Here is a 24,108-nt window from a genome sequence, read left to right on the forward strand (position 1 = left end):
TTAATTTGTGAGTCGATTTAAAACGAATTAATTTATTAAAATCAGATAAAAATAAGCAAGTTGCTATGTCAAAAGATTTTCTTCACTTCCTCAGTAAAAAGTTTCCATTTTATTTTGGCTTCAAAATAGTCAAAAATGTGAACAAGATCTTAATAACTTTAAAATCTTTTGTAATTTGTAAAAATAAAAACGAAACGTTGGTCTTGGGAATTCTGAATGAGTTTGATATTGCTTTTGTAGTATTCACTCACAAAAGGTTGTGATATAAAATAATTATTTATTAAATTTTTATTAGTTTTTGACATGTAACTATGTTGCCAACTTAACAAAACTGTGAAACCAAGGCGTTCTTTGCTTAAAAAACAATTTTTTACTAAAAAAAACAATTTTGTTGTGTTATTGTTGGTTTTTTAGGACCTTAAACGTTTAACGCAAACAATAAACCTTGTACCTTCTGTCTTTCTATCAAGTAGGCGTACTATAGTTGAGGACGTATGTCGCATGGCAGTTGGTATGTTAACTAGATGTCAAAAAATTATTTTATCAAAAATCGAGTCAAAATTAAAATATTGATCTAAGCAAATTGTTTTATTCTATAAAACGTCTCAAAATATCCTGGTGTTTATTTATACATACAAATCGTTCACCACGATTTCCTGTCATAATTTACATAAAAATTATTTTGACATTTCTACCATTTTATCTTCCGCAGATACACGTATTAAATTTCTAGGCTTGCTTGATAGAAAAACTTTTTGATCTATCTAATCTATATTGTATATCYAATTCATAAGCAATGCTGTGTAAAATTATTGTTACAAAAATAATTGTTGTTAAAATTATAATTATTAAGTTAATTATTGTGGTAACTTCTAGCCTGTGATTTAGATTTAATTCCAGTTGGAATTATTTTAATAAATCAATGCAAGAATCTAAATTAAACAATGAATCATGACATTTATGAATTAATCTAAAGCCCTAAAGTGATTGTTTTTTTACAATATAATAATGGCTGACCTCAAACGGCCTCACATCATGGCAATAAATTTTGAATAAATTCAAAAATCTAAATTGATTGTTTTTTTACAATATAATGATAACCCACTTCAAACAATGTACACAATTTTGACAACAATCTTTACCTCTTACGTTAATTCTAAAATAATTGTGTTTTGAGATGCTTATTGAGACTTATTTTTACAACACCGAACTCAAGTCCATGCCTTTAAGAAACACGAAAGTGATCTGTTTTCATAATAATTTGCATTCCCGCAAATAAAATAGAGTTCGAGTGTTTATGCGCAAAACAATGAAATTGATTACATTGGTTATAATTTTGTTTTGTTTACATTTTTTGTAGTTGTAATATTTTCACAACTTCATTTTCATCATAGTTAACTATACTTGCGCCACCTTTGTTTCAGAAGTAAAACAAAGTAAGTTTGTTTTTTTAGTTAATAATTTTTTTATATCAAATAGGGCTCCTCTTAAAATATTTCATCTTTATAATAAATTACCATAATATAAAAATTACAAATATTAATATAAAAAAGTTTTTTAGCAGGTTTCCACTAAGCCACTTAAAAAACTAAAAACACAACAAAATAATTAAAGTAAGTATATTTTTCAAATTATTCTATTGTGTTGGGTGAAAGTCCCATTTTTAACACATTGTGTGGATGAGACCGACTACTAATAATTACTATTTTTCTTGACAATATTTTCTACTTAAATTTACTTGTGTTTTTTTTGTGTTTACTTAAATTTGGCGTTAAAGTAGAGTGTATTGTGACCGAACCACAATTTTTAATACGCATACGTATGACAAAATGTTGAACCAAGAAGCTTCGCTGATCCGATGATAGTTTTTTACTATACATATTTTCTGCATTTATTGTCTTTTGTAAATTTTTTAGTCCGTTTCTCTGTATTTAGAGCACCATATTTCCTATCTTTTATAGTAATTAACTTGAAACATTATATTATGATTAATATTTTACTATAAGTGATAAAGCACTAGAAGGATTCCAAGTTCCAAAGTTCATCCCTCCCGAATTTACCCTATGATAGGAGAAATACCTCATGTAGGTTTCTTATTACTTAAATGAGAATTGATTTTGACAATCTCAAGATTTCCTTAATCTGCTTTAATTGTTGGTTCACGGTGAGCGGGTAATTAGAAGGGCAACCGTAAAAGTGCTTTTGTTAATTAATGTAATCAAGGAATAAAGGTCATGTACAATATTATTAAAAAAAAATATATTTTATTTTGTGTTAATATATTTTATTTTGTGTTTTTAAAACGACGGCAACCTCAAACTAAAAATCCAAAAATATAAACTGGTTATGGAAACTGGAATGTAAATTTAAAAAAATGTTACAAGTTACCTATTGTGTTTTTCATTTACTATTAAGAAAAAATAACTTAGACAATGAAAAACCACTCACAGCAAGGTTAAACTCAAATATTGTGCGCTGTACTTTAAAAAAAATAAAAATTGAAGTAGAGGTTGGATAATTTTTTATCAAAATTTAAACCTGTTGTAGTTACTCTGTTGTAATATATTTTCATGTAACTCACTATTACCACTTTTGCTCCAGTTATAACAAAGAATATTTTTTACAAACGAGTATTTATTACAATACGACCTGAGGTTTATTATTATCGGTGCTTTGTGTTCGTGTACCGAATACGCTTGCATGCTCGATTCCGAGAGCAGACACTGTTATAGTAATAATACTAGCTAGGCAACCAAACAATCATATGCCTGTTTTAATGGTTATTTATGTATAAAAGCCAAAAACCAAATTAGTCAAGATTGAGAAAACAATTAATGCCCGCAAGTTATGTTAAAAATAATAAGTTATAATTTTCAATTGTCCGTAGTGCCCAGAGAATGTTTTATTTAATTATTTAATTTTTCCATTGGTGCTGTTAACTGCTCTAAACGTATTTATACGAGGTAACTCTTCAATGCATTCTTAGAAACCCATGGGGCGGACTCGCATTTTTTTCATAACAAAATGTTCAAAAGTTGTGTACTGCGATATTAGGGCGGAAAAACGAGTGATGACTTCTTACAAGCGAAATTATTTTATTGGTTATACAATTTTTTAAGTTTGCGTCTTATTTTAAATGAGAAATGTTTTTTTGTATCAACAATACAACATAAATTTTGTACTAATCAATAGCTAAGACAAATTTTTGGTAAAAACGGTGACAAATTTAGCATAAACTGCTCAAGACGTATTTAGACGCAATAAGATTTAACCGCTCTAAACGTATATATACGCACCAACCATATATATGTACGCACACAGCAAAGGATTATAAAATTAATTCAGCAGTTTAAGGGTTAATAATCTAGACTGAAGATGAGACGCCTGATTTTTTCTTGCAAGAAGACTTTATTTCCTGTACCTCCCTCGAACCACATAAACTTACACTTTGATTCAAATATGGAGTCCTTTTCGGCTTTTCGTTATAATTTTTCTTTTTATTAAAACAACAATTACGCCTACCTCTTGAATTTTTCTTTGTGCTTTCATAAAAAAATTATAAATGCGGTTCGAAAATCTTTCTAAAGTCATGAAAACAATACTAAACTTTGAAAATATAGAAAATCTAAGTTTTTAAAGTTGTCTTAATACACTGGCCGCCAAAATTATCAGAACAACTAAAATTATGCTATTTTTCACATTGCAATATTTTTGTTATTCTTTGTGGGATTTCGAAGAATTTTTGTTCGACTTAAAGAACGAACTTTGCAGAACAAAAGAGAAGAGCACTGTTCTTTTACTTTTTTCTACACTGAGCTGTAGTGTGCAACAGAGACAAAATTAAGTTTTTTTTTGTTTTAGATTATATTATATTTCTCATATCTCATGATTTAAAATTATGGAAAATGTGGTACATAATTCAGAAAAGAGTGGGCAATAATCTGAAATCAGCAAAAACTCTGTCTCTGTCACACAATACAAAAATAAGTAAAAAAAGAGTGCCTTCGTTTTTTGAGTATCACATTTAGAAGACAAAATTAGAAATGTTATTGAATTAAATTACAATGATCTACAAAGTTTTTTCTTTAAGCCAAACAAAAATTTGTCGAAATCTGACAAAGAATAACAAAAATATTGCAATGGCAAAAATCGCAAACTTTTAGTCCGGTTAATTTTGGCGGCCAGTGTACATTATTAAATTTGAATTAAATGTTGGTAGGWACAGAAACCAAATAGGTGTACATGTTATGAAACAAAATTAAACAAAAAAATAATGCGTTCCAACTAGATTTGYACCCCAATACCTTGCTTTCATTAAATAATAGTAGTTTTTGTAATTTGCCTCCATTTTGATTCTTTAATAGACATATTAAAGAACGTGACGTCTTAATAGTCAAAAGGTGATCAAATCATTTAAAATTAGAAAGCAAATTAGTATAACAAACTCGTTTTATTAGACCTTGAAGCACACATTCTTTAAAATAACTCGTGGCGCTGCGCCACTCGTTTTTTAAACTTGAATTCGTGCATTAAGACTGGTTTTATGACACTTGTTTTTTAATATACTATTATTATACAAGTAAAGAAAAGTTGTTTTTTATCTGTGAGTGATGTGTTTGTGAAACGAGTGCGTAGCACAAGTGTAAAATGCTGACTTTGCTTTATGTATATAATACAACGTTTTCTCTTATAGGTCAATTCGTACAAATAAATAAATAAAAAATTTGAAATGTTATCAACAGATAACAATCCAAAGGAACACAAAACTGAATGTCTGTATTTTTGCACAATAAAATATGATACTGTTAACGGAAATTTTGTGGTACATTAATTTTTTTCACCAATAAGATAAAAAACTCCCAAACTGACCATTATTACATCGAGTAAGAAAAAAACTAAATCAAATATGTAATAATACTAAAATAACCAGTTCTAGAATAAAGTTGTACCTACTACTTAGATACGAGTATCTAAAAAATAAACAACAACATTATTCATCGCCGTCTCGCCTAGACATTTTTTGACTTCGTTCAACTGACTCCCCTTTTAATCCAAGGGAATTTTTTAACACTTCTAGTTTTTAAGCTTTAAATGTTTAACCTCATATAAGATCAATTCTCCCTTTCGTATCTTGTTTCATTGTACACTTCCTTCCCAGATTTTTATAGTTGCGTTATTTTTCGTTAATGATTGATAATAATTCAGTTTTTCTTTAATAACCTCCGCCACTAAGGAAAAACTCGGAATCACTGCTCCAATACAATTTTTACAAAATGCCTAGGCGGGACATTGACACATTTCTTAGAAAGCTAAATGTTGTTTTGACTTTTGGATCTTATAAAAAAATCTAATCATAATTGTTCTATCTACCTGATAGGTTGTACATATTTACTAATTAGAAAGCTCACAGGTTCCATTTTCAATGGAAATTAAATTTTTGTATGGGGTAACAAGACATATAATTCCATAAATTAAAATTTTTATAATCGAAAAAATTGTGGATACAAGATTTTGGACATCAAGTTATGTCAGTTCAAAAAATATCAACGTAACCAACRCTTTAGTGTCATTATGACTGACGTTTGGATCTAAAACTTGAAAGTTTTAGTTGAAATTAATTTTTGGCGTCGATTTCCTAATACATACAATAATGCCAGCAGTTGCAGTACGTTTTTTACATAGTTATAATTTGTTTATTATTATTTTGAATTATTGTCATTTTTATTTAGCTGTCAGCATAAAAACTACAATCAAAAAAAGTTTTACATTTTATGTCAACCGAATGACAAATCGTCCAAAATTCCGTGTACGTATGTACAGTTGCGGCCGTTGAAAACTAAGACACTTTGACAAATCCAAAATTTTGTTGTTGTAAAATGCATTGAAACTGAAGTTTCTAAAATGTAATTAAAATAATACGAATCAGTGTCATAGAACAAAAAACTTTAATTCAAAACAATGAATTTTAGTTTTGTAGACAGAAATAACTTCACTATTTTATTGCAACACCATTCGAATTTGAAAAATTAAAACTAACATTGTCATCCTTGTTGAAAACCTTATTTACAGTATACAAATTTGTAAAATAGCAAATAGTATGCCAAAAGTTAATGTCTTAGTTTTCAAAGGCCGCAACTGTACATGTAAATATCAAATTTATAATGCGCACTATAAAATTCATATTCTTTGGAGGGGTATTTATGATTTTTTTTAGCTAGGTTTTTTTAGTTTAAACGTGTCCTTGTTTTCCATTACAATTTTTTGCCATTGACCACATTTATGAGTACCACTAACCGTAGAAAAATGCGAAATTTTCATTTATAGTTATATAAAAAAAAAGATTGTGATAGGCTGAATCATTTTTTATGAAGAACAACGATAAATTAAAAAAAAAACGATCTCTTTAACGATTTTTTTTATAGTTGCCCCGCTAAAAAACTATTTGTTTTAGACTTCTGGCGAGCATTTGTTTAAAAGTAATAATTTTTTTGTATACGCTCTCGAAACAAGCTGAGTCTTTGTGGACCCAATAAAATAGTATGAAAAATGGTTATATACTCAATACCCAAAATACAGTTTTTCAGAACGGATAAGACAATTTAGTTACTATAGTGGCGAAATTTGTTTAATTAATAATAGGTGTAAATTTGTTGTATAATAAATTATTTCGTCTGATTATTGTGGCTGTTTATTAAAACTCTCATAGATAATAAATAATCTTAGATCCCCACAAGGCACATATTTTTTCGAAAAAAAAATGGTCAGGTGTACTAATCACGGGAGATTCGATAGAAGTACAATTCAAACAAAATTAGCTTGTTTTCTCATTTCACGTCAAATGTTTCTGCTTCTAGTTTTCTAATAATAATAACTGAACATTATTATTCTAATTACATGATAAAGATGACCCTAATCCCTCATTTGCTTGGGTTGGTACAAGGGCAGGTAGAGACCCTCGATCCTCCACAGAAGCGGCGCTGGCAACGCCTCTAGTGGTAAAAGCAATGAACTAGGAAGCATTCTTGGACAAAATATATTTATCAATAATTTAAAAACAACAGTGTTTTATTACATGGTGTTTGTTGAATTTGTTAAGAATTAATATTTTGTAATAAATACCAAAACCCTAAAACGAATCTTTAGGTCTACCGTTAAATATCGTGACTTTTACATCAATCACAATATCTCAAAAACTAAACACTTTTTTAAAAAAAAGCCAACGTATCGGCCCATAGAATATTCTTTTAAATTATCTTACAAAAACCAAAATTGATTACTTAAAGAATGACTGAGTAAAGTTGTTTTCAAGTTCACCATTTATGCATTTTTGTTAAGACCGCAAACACCCTGTATAAATATTTCGAAGTCAAGAGAGTTTAAATTTTGCATTTTAACTCTATTTATTTTTCTTGTAAATACTTATATATACAGGGTTATTCATAAATATGAAGCAATATTTGAACCTCAAAAATGACCCATAAAATGATGTTAATTTAAATAATAACTCGTGTCCTATCTCTACTGATAAGAATTTTACAGCTCTCGGAATGTAGGTATGGAAATTTGATTTTTTTGTAGTAACTTTGAAACTATTTGAACAAATATTATAAAATTTGGAACATTTCCTGTGACAACATACCCTTTGAACTGGTAATCACGMAAACCGGATACATCCACTCAATTTCCGMTTCCAGCAGTTGCAGGTCACATTTTCTGTGTTTTTCCATTTTTTTTGGTCTCTTAACACCAATTTTTTATTGCCCAGACCATGTGACCATGGTCACTGGTTGCCGAGAATACCACTTATTCAAAATCCCTATTTTTTATTTCAGCGTTGTGCAGTCCTTAGTTTAAATTAAAATATCTTTGAAACGGTCCATTTTAGGGGTATTAAAGGTTATGCGTTTTTTATTCGAAATTGATTACTCTATCTATCTTGGCAATAAAAAATTGGTGTTAGAGAGCAAACAAATGGAAAAATACAGAAAATGTGACCTGCAACTGCTGGAACCGGAAATTGAATGGATGTATCCGGTTTTCGTGATTACCAGTTCAAAAGCTATGTTGTCACAAGGAAATGTTCCAAATTTTATAATATTTGGACAAATGGATCCAAAGTTATTACAAAAAAATCAAATTTCCATATCCACATTCTGAGTGCTGTAAAATTCTTATCAGGAGAGATAGGACACGAGTTATTATTTAAATTAACATCATCAAGGAAGCTCTATCCTAAATTGTAACTCTGTTTAATGTTATTTGTGGCTTTTATTTTCTACCTTTACTAAAGAATTATAAAAAATAAATACAAGATCATCGGTATCATTAAATAGACATAAAAAATGTCAAATGCCAAAAAATAAATGTAATTTTTTTTACATATAGGATTTTATAAACATTTTTTCCATGTTCCTGATATCTTATTTTACTTGAAATTTTTCTCTGGGCCTCGAGTTCCGACACTGTATAAGAGAAAAATTGTTTTATTATTTTTTAATTAACATTTCGCTTTTCACCAAATGTCAGATAACGTTGGTAATTTCTATATTGCTAAAATTAGGAAATGCCAACTTGACAATAATAAAGACCAATTCAATGTTGACAAATATTTATTTTACAAATGAATACAGAATGACTCAATATAAACTTAAAAAAACATTATGCTTATAATGCGAAAACAGCAACGATTCGTTCGCAAAAACTGTATTTTACTTACTTGTAACAAAAGTAACTATTAATGTTTTTTTTTGTAATCAGTACAAGACACAGGAATGTTTATGTTTGTATAAAAACAATTTGTTAATTGAAAAAGACAAGAATTGGTGTTTCATTTTAAATTTAAACGTATACACCTACCTATACAGGCTGTCCCACAAGTAATAATGAGCCTGAACAATTTTTTAAAGTAACCAATATTACATTTCCAAGATTATTAAAATATTTAGTTTTAATTAATTTAATAAAGTGGTTGTATTTTCATTTTTGACAAAATTTATACTCACAGCCCGTCTATTTGGATATCGTGCTACAGCCTCCAATACGTTTTGTAAACTTTTACCATAAATGAGAATCATTTCAGACTTTTGTTATTACTAAACATTTTTGTAAATTTCTCCAAATTTACCAAGGCTTGATTTTCTATAAATTAAAATTAAAGTACTGTGTGTTTAAATTATTAAAACCAAAGTTTGAGAACGGAATCACAAGCGTAAAATGCTGACTTTGCTTTACGTGTATAATACAACGTTTTCTCTTATGGATCAATTCGTACATGTTTTTAAATAAAAAATTTGAAATCTTATCAACAGATAACAATCCAAAGAAACACAAAACTGAATGTCTGTATTAATTAATAATTTCTAGTAAAAATATGTTACTTATTTTTGTACAATAAAATATGATACTGTTAACGTAAATTTTGTGGTACATTAATTTTTTTCACCAATAAGATAAAAACTCCCAAACTGACCATTATTACATCGAGTAAGAAAAAAACTAACAAGACTTGATTTTCTATAAATTAAAGTTAAAGTACTGTGTGTTTAAATTATTAAAACCAAATATTTTAATCTTTATCTTTGAAAAGTAATGTTGGTTGCTTCAAAAAATGTTCACTCTCATTATAACACGTGGGATAAATACAATATAAAACAATTGTTTAATTCAAATCTAGAAAGTAAAATAATACAATTACATGATAATATACCAGATACAAAACCCATCGTCTCTAATCTGCAGCTTCGTGAACTCCATGATAAAAATCTGTTCAAAATTGAAAATTATTCACTTTGTAAAAACTTAATATTTTATAACTCACCTCTATTAGACATTGAAGCTAATTTTTGGTCCTTTTCCTCTTTTAAATTTTGGTAATAAGTGTCAAAATCTTCATCTTCATTTGCAAATTCTTCAAGTTCACGTTGTGCCAAATTGATATTAGCTCCTGCTTCGACCAAATGATTCACAATAAGAATACTTCTTTTATTTGCTGCCAACGCCAAAGGAGTCTTCCCTTCACTGTCAGCCAAGTCTACTTTGGCACCACTATTCAAAAGCTCTTCAATAATTGTTAAATTTTCAGTTTCTATAGCTTTGATTAAGGGTGTGTAACCATCGCGATATTTTTTATTAACATTTGCTCCTTCTTCTATTAAATATTTAACAATCTCCGAACACTTCAAGTTAATTGCTTCTAGGAAAGCAGTAGGAATTGTTAAATTTGCTTTGTAATTTAACAAAAGTTTCACAGCTTCTAGATTTTTAGATCGCACTGCTGCAAGAAGAGGAGTTTGTTTATTGGAGTCTGCTTTGCAAGAATCTACTCGTTCTTCTAAAAGCACTTTTGCGTCGTCTAGCTTTCCAGACAAGATAGCAGCAGTTAAAGGTGTACAACCTTCTAGATTTTCATTCTTTTCTTTACGTAAACTTTTTTCTAAAAATTCTAAACGGTTCAATTTACGCGCAAGTGTCAGAGCTGTTGTTCCATCTTGATTTGATTTATTGACATCTGCTCCATGTTCTAACAATAATTGAACGACTTGAAAATTATTTTTCTCTATTGCCGTTAAAAGTGGGGTATAATTTTTACGTAAATTAGAATTACTCCTTCCAAGTTGATTTACATCTGCTCCTCGATTTATCAAAAGTTTGATAATTTCCAATGAACAGTTAGAGTCGATGGCTGCGACTAGTGGTCGAACACCACTGCTGCTGCTTAAATTCACATTGGCACCGCTATTTAATATCAATTCAATAACTTCCAAATTTTTATTATATCGAAGTGCATACAAAAGTGGAGTGTCATATTGGTATACAGAATTCACATTATATCCATTCACGTTGATGGTTCTGATTCTGTTCACATTATTCTGCGCTATTGCGTAACGTAAATCCTGTAATATAATAACAAGGTGATTTACGAGGAATATTGAGCTTGACCAAATTCGCGATGCAAGTTTTTCGCAAGTTGCTTTGCGACACTTAAAAAAATTATAATTTGAGTCCACGACGCCTATTATTATCATCAATCATCATCATTGTCATTTTTGACAAACGCTACAAATTTATTACAAACTGAGCAAAATATGAACTTATTCCAATGATGACTTATTCCAAAGACTGACATGTTTTTAGCTTAAGGAGAATGTTTGAAGAATGCATTTCTTGCTGCTTATGTGATGCCCCATGATACCCCGAAAGAAAAAGCACCTTCTGACACGACCAGGTGAGTTTTTGAGCCAATTGGGTTCCTGTTAAGTTATCAAAGCGAAGGGTACCATTTGATAAAGCTTAAATAGATGCCTCCCGTTAATCTTATTTAAAAATACATTATTGTGTTGGTATTTCAATTACTTTTGTTTTTCATTATTTTGTTGCCATTTTAATGCCAAACTGACAAATTGTAAGTTTGCTCGCTATAATTTCATATTTATCAGAAATAATCTTTGAAATCTACCTGACCTATAAAAATGTAATGTTGGGTGCATCGAGAATTTGGTCAGGCTCATTATTCCTCGTGAATCAGCATGTATTTATTAAAAAAATAAATAAAAACCAATAACAATAAGAATCACAACTTTAAATTTTGTTATACTAATGACAATTTTTATCAATATGTCTATAATATAAATAATCTCATTTTGCGTGATGAAAACCACTAATGTTAGATCTGTCAGTTTACCATTTCAATCGCCCATTCTGTCCCTTTTCATAATGTTTTTTCTGTATGATATAGTGGATTATTTTGACTCTAAGTTCCTCAGGGCATGGGTTCCACTTGTTACACAGATTTTTCTTTTACACACAAATAAAATATTTTTGATTTATTTCACCTCAGAAAATAGGTACAGTGCGGAATTTTGTGCAGTATTGTCATTTTCATTAAAAAAACTCATTTTTTACTCATGTCATTTTGACTTATTTACTTTCAAAAATAGTGATTTGTGACATAATAACGGGTAGGCAGCAGATCCAAGCAATGATTTAATTACACTTACTTCAATTAATAAATTTCCTCATACAGACAAATAGTTTAATTAACAATTTTAACAAGGAAAAAAGTTTAATTGTCAAATGTCAGTCATGACTCATGATAACAGTAAATAGTACTTTACAGTGAACTTTTTAAAGTGACAGAAAAATACTGCCCAAAATTTTAATTCTGCAACTGTACATCCATCATATTCCATGCTTTAAGAAGTTATTCCATAAAATAACTTGGCTGCACAAAATAAGGTATAAAATAAACATTTTGACAGTAATGAATTTGGTATTGAAGTATAAATGATATGATTATTCTATAGTTTAATTACCTATCTTAGATCGGAATTTCAAGAAATAATAACTGTAGTAGTCTTGTTATAACGTTTGATCTACCCCACCAACATAAAATCAGCAATCATAGTTAAAGTCTGATTTAATAGTTATGTATAACAAACAAAATTAAAAACAAAACGAAACTAAAAATTAATCGGATATTTCAGAATTAATACCAAAATCCGTGTCACCATTACTTTCCCTCGAATTTAGAGTTAAATTTTCCAAAACATTCTACATAAGTCCATCTTTACAACTGTCAGAATGTAAAAATCAAAGATTTGGAGACATATTTCATTGGTTGCTAAGAAAACCGATTGGGTAGGGCAGATAAAAAGCAATCGCGGCCCTAGTTATAGTTACATGCTCCAACTGTATCATACAAATAGAGTTAGTAATTTATAGTTAAGAACAAGAATAAGAACTTACCTCAGGTTGCCCCCACATTTTGTTAATATGTAAAATTTCTACCTGCAACAACTATAAAAAAAAAACAAAATAAAATGATAAGAAATGATAAATCTATCATTTATCTCACAAGTGGCATGTGATCCGGCGGAAATAAATTCGACATGTCACGAAAAGCCGTGTTTGGCAAATGCGCAGTAAAGACTTCTCCTTCCACTTCACTCATTCGTTAGAACGATTTGCAATTTCATCTGATTTCACTTAGTTCAGTACCGTGGCGTGGTATTGTCTTGACTTTAAGACGAGGGTAATTTTATTCAGGGGGGTTAACAATGATTTATTGGTTGGAAATTGATAATTTCATCCCCATCAAAAAGATTTTTGACCTAGAGGGTGGTTTTAGGGTTAATTTTAAAATAATTGTATCTGAACGGAATTTTTTCAAAATTCTAGAATTAATGTGACTATTTATTGTTTATTTCATCCCCATTAAAAAAGATTTTTGATGTAGAGGGTGGTTTTGGGGTTGATTTCAAAATAATTGTAGCTGAACGAAGTTTTTTAACAATTTTAGAATTAGTGTAATTGTATATTGTTAATTTCATCTCCATCAAAGAGATTTTTGATCTAGAGGGTGGTTTTGGGGTTAATTTTAAAATAATCGTACCTGAACTGTTTTTTTTAACAGTTTTAGAATTAATGTAATTGTATATTGTTAATTTCATCCCCATCAAAAAGATTTTTGATCTAGAGCGTGGTTTTGGTGTTAATTTTAAAATAATCGTACCTGAACGGAATTTTTTAACAGTTTTAGAATTAATGTAATAGTATATTGTTGATTTCATTCCCATCAAAGAGATTTGAGATCTAGAGGGTGGTTTTAGGGTTAATTTTAAAATAATAGTACCTGAACGGAATTTTTTTTAAATTTCAAAATTAATGAGATTGTCTATTGTTAATTTCATCCCCAACAAAAACATTTTTAAACCAGAAGGTTTTTAGAATAAATATAATTGTTTATTGTTAATTTCATCCCGATTAGACATTTTTGATCTAGAGGGTGGTTTTAGGGTTAATTTTAAAATAATAAATAAGGTATAAAATAAACAGTAATGAATTTGGTATTAAAGTAGAGTGATGGACAGTGAATTTCGTCCACCCAATTTCTGTGAATTCACAAAAATTCACTGTAGTCTGTGCTTTATTATCATGATAACTGACATTCAAATACGTATTGACAAATTTAATCAAATTCGAACATAATAAAATAAAAATTCTGGTACAAGAAAGTATGTCTCTAAGACGTGTCTCACTACTTTTGGGCATACCAAGGACTACCACTATACCACTTCAAAGGACAAGGAAAAAGTAGCAAGAAGCATCGAGCATTCTGTCAACATGACAAACGTTAATCAAAATTCTGAAACAAAGTTAGGAAAACCTAAAGACTAATTTACACTTTTAATTTGTCAGGAAAATTGGGTGGACGAAATTCACTGTCCAAACAATACGACATGTTTTGTTATTATTCACCAACCGAGTAGGCGCAACTTACTTAGATTACTAATTTAAAAGAAATATTATATTTAATTATATAGCAGTTAGTGAGATCGGTATTGTTAGTTGCGACAAAAAATTTCAGAAATACTCCTCTCTTGAATAATACTATATGTTTTCTCTTAATTATTCAGTACCTAAAAGTGCAAAAACTTCACCAATAAAAGCCACAAGTAACGTTAAACATAGTTACAATTCAAGATACCTACAGCTTTTTTGTTTCCTCTTCTAATATCCTACGGTACGTTTGAATTGTGAGAAATAGTAGATTTTAGATTGTTATGTATTTATAAAAATAATTTCAATTTGATTTATCTATGAGCAACAGGATAATTATTAAAACACTAACATGATTTTTTTTTCTTTTTAAACTTTATTTCTTTTATTTTTTTGTTTCTTAATTAAATAACAAATAATTAATTTTCAGTTCAATGTTTTCATGCATGTAACTAGATTACCAAAAATAAAATTATCAAAAAGTCAAATGTGTCACTACAAATCCAAAAATAAATATTAATAAAGCTGTTAACAATGCTTCTCAGAGTTTTATACCGAAAATATCAAAAGCAAAGTACGAATTCACGCTCAAGTCTTTTTTTTTGAAAAAAAATTTTGAAATTCAGCTGAAACAACTTTCTGCGTCCAAACGTATTTTACTTCGCCATCTGAAGGTTCTATGCCCTACACCTATGTCTTCTCTAATTAGAGAGATGCACAAATCCTGCGAGTCTTGTTGACATTTTTCGTCCTATGAAAAGACAATAATTTTGTTTCTCATGTGCATCCATAACCATTTTTTGTTCTGCCAAATAGAATCTAAATACATGCTGAATAACTCTATTATTTTTAAAGATATCACAATACTCCTTAGAATCAAGTTGCACAGTTTATTGCTATCTATTGTTTGAGATAAATGCTCATTTATTATTCAATAAACCCACTATTTATTATTTATTACTAACTTTTATTTTTAGGCACTTTAAAAATTAAGTTAAATAAAGTAGGCTGAAGAAAGAATAGAACATTTTTATTCATTTTATCTAAGACAAATAAACGACTGATACCAAAAAACTGTACAATTTTGATCAAAGAAGTACTGTAACGTCTTTAAAAGTAATGAAATTATAGCTCGAGACGTTTCTTATAATCCAGCCTGTATACACACACAAGTTATATACACACAAGTTACGAACACTCCGCGCTAAAAGTGGTACCTACCTTACCAAATGTGAATTTTACTTTAAAATGTTTTATTACACATTTTGGCAGATTTACAAAAAATAGATTTTTAATGTCGCAATAACCATGATATTTTGGTAATGCAAGGCTAGGATGCAAGGCAAATAGCAATTTAAGTTAGATTACATGCTGAAACCATTATTCTTAATTTTTACAATAAAACAATTTGAATTTCAATATTTACGTCGGATTTTACAATTTCTGGACGAATCCCAAATAAGTGGTCAGTGGTGGAATTACTATCGTTGCCTTGGTATCAACAATGCTCATTTTAATTTTAGGTATTTAGGTATTGTAGGTATATATCTTTTAATTTATCAATTTTAAACATCAAAAGTTTATTTTTTTAGATAGACAATTTATTAGTCTACGAGATGCATTTATATTTTTAAAGTTATTTAACTTTTAAGAAACTTCGACTTTTTTTTCACTTTTCGACTGCAATACATTAAAACATGTTATAGTCTTAAAGCTCGTACTTTCCTCTTTACAGTGGTAAAAAAAGTTTTTTCCAGCTGTCTTAACTTTTTGTGTAATAAATTTTTCAAAAGAGGATGTTTTCGTCAAAAAAAAACAACTTAATTCAAAAAAGCAAAATCGACTAATAGAAGTTTAGCTTAAACACGTTGAAATTAAAAGCTACATTCAAAAATACCAAGAAACATTTATGGTGTTTCATTAAAAAAAACTTAAGTTTTTATTGTAATTTATTTTTAGACCATCATGTATAATCAAAAATATTTTCCTGAAATGCGCTCTAGAATATAAATAAAGTCTACAAAATATCAAAATTCCCACTTAAATAATAACTGACCTACAGAAGACCGGGGATGACATGAAGAACCCTGTATAAGAAAGCCTAAACACAGATTTTTATCTTTAAAGAGATAAGAGGCATTAGCAACCAGTTTTTAGGCCTCAAAATTATCCGCGACGGTAATATAGCTTGTTTTTGTGGAAGCACTTTTCTAAGTAATATCATCGATAATTGACATTAATAATCAAGTAAGAATTTCTACATTTGCCTGAGGATAATATTATCACACTAATACAATAAATATTTAACAAAACACACACTAAAAATGATTTTTAACGCTTACGAAATCAGTTAAACGGTGTTAAACCAAAATAATAAAAACTATTTCGCACAACACGTTTTGAATTTAAATTTGATAGGAATGACGAAACAACAAAACATGAGGTGCAAAATCGGTGGAGGAATACAAGTGAGCAGATGTTTTCCAACCTAACAGTACGAAACAACCCATATTTAAAAATGTCCAATCTATTGCTGGAAAAGCTATAACAATGGCAACGGCTGTGTTTCCACCATGCAACAGCACAAAGACAAAAAAAAATATCGCTACATAAATCGTTCACCACGATTTGTTGCTGCAGTTTACAAAAAAATATTTTGACAGTTCTTATTTACCATTGTGACATTTTATCTTCCGCAGACACACGTTTTAAATTTCTAAGCTTGCTTAATACATAAACTTTTTGATCGCACTGTAGATCAGAGTCAGTGTTAGTGGGTCAATACTTACTGTTATAAAAATTTGCTTAAAATGTGGCCTTTCGTTGGCAATACATACTTCTTGTACTCTTCGGGCTAGAGAAGCTTGCGTTCTCACACACAACAGCTCTTCGAGAGTATTAATTTGAGCTGCGTACACAAATTGTTTCATGTAACCCCACAAAAAAATCACATGGAGTTAAATCTGGTGACTGCGGTGGCCATGCAGTTGAACCCTGGCAACTAATCCATCTTTCGGGAAAATGATTGTTCAACTAATTCATGACAACTCTGGCATAATGTGGGGAAGCTCCATTTTGTAAATATCACTTGTTCCTCCGGCCAACACATTTTCCAAAAAATCCAGATAAGCGGCATCATTTAAACGATGAGGTAAAATGTGAGGTCCAACTAACTGATCTTTAATTATCCCTGCTCAAACATTTACTGAAAATCGGTCTGTACATGATGCAATTCGGCCTGTTGACTGTAATGACTTGATTGACAAAGCGCATTAACGACTAACTAAACTGACATGTGTAAACAAGTGTTTTTTTTTGGACAAAAAGTTTCCTTTTTTCTGTATAAAAACTTTCACGGTCAACATTCAATGCAATTTATTTTCATTAATATTTTTACTTCCAACTAACAAGAACAGACACACTGATTGGAGGGTGAAAATTATGGAGGAGAAAATGCAGAAAAAAATATTTGGATACGAAATTTGTTTGGTCTTCATATTGACTTTTCTTAACGAATTTTTTGACTGGTTAAAATATTTCCGCGAACACCCTGTACATATATTGTTACGTTTACAATTATTTAAGCAAAGCAGACAGAAAAACTATAAAATTTAGCATCAAAATACTTTCTCTTCAAAAAGTACCGACAAATTTTAAATATAATAGTACTTACTACGTTTTTATTAATCAATTTTTATTTGGTTCTCTTAAAACTAAATTCCATCTGAAGCGACACGCATATGTCAACGTTTAAATCAATCATCAAAACACTTCTCATAAACAGCGAAAGGTAGGTTTGGCCAGGGCCGTAACCAGGATTTTATTTCGGGGGGTGTTTCTTTCTCTAAGTACACGTTTTTATTTTAAATTAAAATAAGAGATCTTAATTAAACATAAAAAAATTCAAATTAACTCACAAAAGTAACAAAAAATAAAATAAATTTTTAATACTTTTTATTGTTACAAATTTAAACAGGAGATGAATATTTATTTTTAAAACAAATTTTTTTTATGAACATATATCAAGGGGTGCGTCTTTTAATAGTTTATTTTTCAATATTTCCGAAATCATTTTAGAAAAAAATTTCAAAATTTGCCACAGATGATAACTTTTATACACCTAAACAAGTACAAAAATAAAATGTTGAAATTTTTAATTAGGTGCTTCCTAAACTAGATGGGATTAGGGTAAAAATTTACTCTAACTATTTTGCCTGTGGTTTCTTGCCACTTTCAGCAACAAAATTTCATAGTTTTTCATAAAAAAAGGTCTTTTGTGTTTTTCCGATACAATTTACGGATTTTTAGTAAAAATCGGTTTAAAAATTTATGTTACAGACCACAAACAGCATAAAAATTAAAAAATTAATTTGTTTTATCGTTTAGGACGCTCCTGATTAAAAATTTTGTTATTTGGCATTTGTTTGGGTAAAGGTACCAAATTTTGTAATTTTATCTATTCTGAAATATTAGGAAAAACCCTTTAAAAAACGTACCTTTTTTAGGGGGTGTAGCTCCTTTTCATAGCATTTTTCAAANTTAGGGGGTGTAGCTCCTTTTCATAGCATTTTTCAAAACACTTTTATCTTAAAATTTAATATTCTATTAACTATTTAAATTTGTACCTAACAATAAAAATGAAACACTGTATAATTAACAAATGAAAAATAAATTCACAAAAATTTAAAATCAACTCAATGAAATAACAAAAAAAACTAAATTTTTAACACTTATAACAAAGTGCTCAGCATTTCGGGGGGGGTTTGAACCCCCTAAACCCCCCCCTTGGGTACGGCCCTGGGTTTGGCTTTCAGTTCTTTCTCCGAATTTTGTTTTATGTCTTTTAGGGTTTCAAAACGTCTTTCTCGCGGGAAGACTTTTATTGAGTTTTTAGATTTTAGCCAAAAATTTGTGCAAGATTGTGCAGGCGCATTGTCATGGTGCAAAATCCCAGAGTTGTCTTTCCACAAATCTGGTCTTTTCCAGAGAATATTTTTTACAAACATTTTACAACGGCTGAATTATATTACTCTTAAACCTAAGTGATGATTTACACTCATCATTTCTTTGATATTCTTTACATTTTCCACCGTCTTTGTGTTTTTGACATACATGAGGCCCCAAAGGTTTGACTTAACCACAAGCTATGGTAAAAACAATTTTAAACAAACCACTTAAGCTATAACAGTAAAATTTGGCTTGGTAAGAGAGTATGATTGTACCAATATACCAGACAAGAATTATTAAGATATCTTCTACGTGAACTCTTTAAATCGAAAATTCCCGATACTTTTTTTACAGAGTAGTATAGTTCTCTGCGAAGCTGTATTACATGTATGTATAACAACAACAAAAGTCAAACATTTTAAATTATACAGAATAATAAAAGTCCCTAGAAATTATAGAAAATTTAGAACAAAAAATTGAACTGGTGGATAATTCAAGTTAGACTGTCCATGACTACATTCCATATTATGGAAGGCAGGAAAAAGAAAAAAAAGAGTAAAATGTCACTGTAAAACTATTTACTAAAATGATTTAGAAAAACAAAAGTTGTATTTGGCGTAAAAGCGATTTTTTTTTGGCTTGGGTCTGCAATTGTGTTGTCTGTTGCGCTCGCCGTCCAACTCTATGGACCTATTACAGAAAATGACGCTATTACTTCTATAATAAAACAATATAATTTTGTTCACCATTTTCAAAAAGCTTTAGCTCCATTAAGGAGAATTTAGGTAAAATTTAATTAACTCAATTTTTTTCGTAAAAATTACACCTCAAGGGTTATTTCACCTCAAGGTCTTAATTAAAAATAATTACAATCTGTTATCCAGAAAAAATATTGGCGTAAAAAATAAAGAGAGGGAGAGAGAGAGAGTCTTTAGGGAAGAAATAGCTACTACCTTTTTGCATAAATTGTGGTAAAAAATTAAAAAGTGTATGCTGAAAAACACGTCTAAGATCTGTGACGGTTAGGAGAGTGTGTCCAGAAATGTCTAACAATTTAAATAATAAAGTGATTTTGCAGTTTGAACGTATAATAAAAATTGTGAATTTTAAAATGGGAGTCCCATACAACATGTGTTTACAGGCAAAATGCACCAAGCACCACACAAGATGTTTGTTGGCAGATGTTTAAGAATATAGTTTAATTAATATTACAAAATTGGTCATTTCTTTGGGTTTTTTTTCAAAGAATTATTTGTAATTTAGCAAAAATAATTTTCAATCAGTTCTCTCTTAAAAAGTAAAAACGAAATCGCTATTTTTTAAAGCGCTCCGGAGATGTGAGAGCTTACAGAAAATCCCTAGTTTTCTGTAACGCCAGTCGAAAAAATTCCGGATAGGTAATTTTAATCCACCTTAAAAGTAGAAATAGTATTATTACAAATAACAAAAATAAAAAGTTTTCAAATGAGTTGAAAGTTGTAAAACAACATTCGTGTCTTCCAATCTCCAGGATTTGTGTGAAGGGATTAGCTCGAGGATTGCAATTTGTAAAGTAGGATATGTTTGCTTTTCTTGTACAATAATGTAATGTTACATTAAATACTTAATGCATTTTAATTTTTCTTATTATTATTATTACTAGAATTAGGTTATTGAAAGTTGTTGTAGGTGAAGTTAATATAATTTAAATTAGTTTTTCTACGTTTGCAGACAGATACGAAATTTATTGCTAACGTATGTAGGTAAGCACATTCTAAAACTAATCTGCATTCCAACTCTTTGAAGTTCTTTCAGTGAGGCCAGTTTGTCGGATCAGATCACGTAATCTTTTGAACCGTGTTTCTTCACTGAAATGTGAATTCTTTTATACAAAGTTACAAAGTACCTATAGTTGCCTACATACGTAATACATCTCTGTCAAATTTAATAGAGTTAAAATAACATAAAACAAACTTTTTTTCATTTAAGGTAAAATAGACGATTTTTTATCTTCGATTAACGGATATACCTGCTGCATCAAGTTTCGTCCATACCCCAAAATTCCTCTTGTAAAAAATTTCAATTCTTTACAAATAGAAGAGTTTTTTGTTGCTTAATTAATTTGGATTTAACGTATTGTAATATATAGGTGTTCGGTCCAAGTCGCCCCGGCTGATAACACTTAAACTTACTTCTTTTTTTCAAAAAGTAAATATTTAAGTAATCATATTCATTCTTGGCTTTATTAATAAATGTATCAAATTTTTTTAGCTCATCCGGTGTTGCCGGAAATGTTACCAAATTTAGTTTTTCAAATGGAACACCTATGTTTTTTTTTCCTCCGAACAATAATAATTGACATGAAAAATATTGTAAACCACTATTTATTACATTTTGCGTAACACAATGCAATCAAAAAAACATCTTAATCTTAGAATTTTATAAAGAAATTGGTCGCTGGTAGCCTGATTTTTAATTTTAAAGGAAAGGTGTGAATAAAAAAATGCTTGAATACAGTTTAATTGTTGATTTGACAAATCTATTTTGTCAGTTGATGAGCGAGTTCTCTTATGGAAACTCTTGGATTTTCTTCGACTGATAACAGAACATTCAGATTTCTATTTTCTTATTCTTCACTAAGAACTACAGGTTTTTTAGTTTTAAGAAGCGAACCTGTTCGTCTCAGTTGTTTTTCAATTCGACTAAATTTCCAACGAATAGGTGATTCTATTCGGGTATTTTTCTCTAAACTGTCTTTCAGCTTCCGCTCTATTTTTATTGCACTTAAAAACACTTCAAGTTGACCTACCAATTCGTCGTAATTAATATCATCCGTTATTAAAGATCTCAATAAGATTTATTGACAAATTAGGCTTTGTCAAACTAACAATTAAACGGTATCCAAGCATATTGCTTTTTGCATGAATACCTTGACAGGTAAATCCACCTACGTAATAAAATTCTAAAATTTAAATTATTTTCTGAGTGCATTATGTAAAGTAAAATGTAATAAATAGTGGTTTATCGTATTTTTCATGCCAATTATTATTGTTTCGAGCAAAAAAAACATAGGTGTTCCATTTGAAAAACTAAATTTGGTAGCATTTCCGGCTACACTGGATGTGCCAAAAAAAATTGATGCATTTACTAAGAAAGCCAGAAATGAATAGTGTTATTTGAAAATTTAGTTTTTGAAAAAAAAAAGTAAGTTTAGGTGTTATCGGCCGGGACGACTTGGACCGAACAGCCTGTATGAATAGTGCTTTAAAATACTTAATCGAATCAGTTAGTTGCAGAACAGTATTAGCCCAAAATTGATGTTTTGAGATAATGATAAAAAATGTTATGTCCATTTGACAATGTTTGCATCCAATACAAATTTGTAATATTCCACTAAGCAAATATGTAAAAAACTGAGTTAGTCATAATTTTTGTGGATAGGAAAAAAATATTCAGATAAAAATCATTATTTTTTGACTAATACTGTTCTTCTAAATTAAATTTTCGAGAAAAAAGAGTTTTATTTTTTTAATTGCTTATTAATTTATTATAATAGCCAATCTATATGAACCGAGAGTTGAATACGTTGTTTTACATTTTTAACCTAAGATTGATTTTTTTCTAATTATTTAAAAACTAAATTGTATAATGCAACAAATGTTACGTAATTAATAATAGTTTAAAGTAATAATAGATAATAACCAAAGTGTGTAACTTAAACAAAAACATTATTTTATAAAACAAATATTTATAATAAGTAATTACTACTCCTATAATTTTATACTACAGGAAAACCTATTTATAACGGAAACGTAAAGAACCATCAACTATCAAATTTCAAGGCTAATATAATTTTTTGAAAATAGTTATCAAAAAACAGCTGTAACTGAGTTTTTTAAAATAGCATGAGCTCATTTTCTCAAAGGCAATCAAAAGAACATTAATTTTTATGTAAACTTTCGGCATGTATACCTACTAATCTCCTTCAGTTTTAACTCTTTATTTTCAATGTTGGTCAAGTAGGCTAAAGGAACATAATCAATAATTGTCACATTTTGACCTTTTAATTAGTTTTCTACTCCCACATTAAAACACGGATTATCGTATATGTTTCCATAACGCTAAGTGACCTTTTGTACATGATGTATTTGAATTAGCTAGCATAATTTCAACACGTAATGGTCCACTGAAAAAACACGAGTTCCGCGTATTTTCGTGATTTAAACGTAAAAATTAAGAGTTTTTTAAATTTCGAAAATGAAGAAGGATTAAATCTGTTTTTCGTGATTATTTCAAAAATTGCAATCGATAAGTTTGGGACATAAAAGTCTTCATAAAAATCGATGGTTTTTCTTTTGCCGTTGAGAGAATTGAGTTATGCTATTTGAAAAAACTGAGTTAGGTATAGTTGTTTTTTGATAAGCATTTCCAAAAAATCATATTAGCATTAAAATTTGATTTATGAACTTATGTTTTTAGAGACCGTTACTTTAACCAACTAATTTTTTTTGGTGTTATTGTATATTATGTAACTCATTGATTTAATTATTGTATTATTATTAACTAATAAAACAGTTTAATCAGTCGCACCCTAGTTAGAAAAATGCTTTCGAAAGCAATAATACTTAGGGAATCAATAAAAAATTGAACTATTATTTATATTTTATTCATTTAAACAGGGTGATTTTTTTAAAACGGCAAGCGTTGTAGAATTTTTAATTATGGCGCGATATCAAAAATTAAAAAACTAAATTAAATGTCTTTTAATATATGTAGTATAAGTTGACTATTTCATAATTTTTCTAAATGTCATAGTATATTTTGGGCTATATCCAAATTTCTAATTTTAAATAAAGATGCAATTCTATTTTCCATAATTTGAAAGATATTAGTTTTCTTCTTAAC

At 29.1% G+C, this 24,108-nt stretch overlaps 2 protein-coding genes across 2 annotated transcripts in view; one reads left to right on the plus strand and one right to left on the minus strand.

Moving 5' to 3' along the window:
* Positions 1-24,108, plus strand: part of LOC123015510 (UNC93-like protein) — a 53,071-nt gene that overhangs the window by 1,887 nt on the left and 27,076 nt on the right. The window lies entirely within an intron of this gene.
* LOC123015511 (ankyrin-1-like) lies at positions 8,603-12,897 on the minus strand. The gene is made up of 4 exons (XM_044415277.1): positions 12,854-12,897; positions 12,745-12,795; positions 9,818-10,892; positions 8,603-9,762 (listed from the first exon to the last, which is right to left on the minus strand). The coding sequence occupies exons 1-4, from the start codon at positions 12,887-12,889 to the stop codon at positions 9,728-9,730; spliced, it is 1,197 nt and encodes a 398-aa protein (XP_044271212.1). The 5' UTR covers positions 12,890-12,897; the 3' UTR covers positions 8,603-9,727.

The sequence above is a fragment of the Tribolium madens genome, unplaced genomic scaffold, assembly GCF_015345945.1.
Source record: "Tribolium madens isolate multiple individuals breed KSU strain unplaced genomic scaffold, Tmad_KSU_1.1 Scaffold_19;HRSCAF=116;Tcas5.2_LG9, whole genome shotgun sequence".
NCBI lineage: Eukaryota > Metazoa > Arthropoda > Insecta > Coleoptera > Tenebrionidae > Tribolium > Tribolium madens.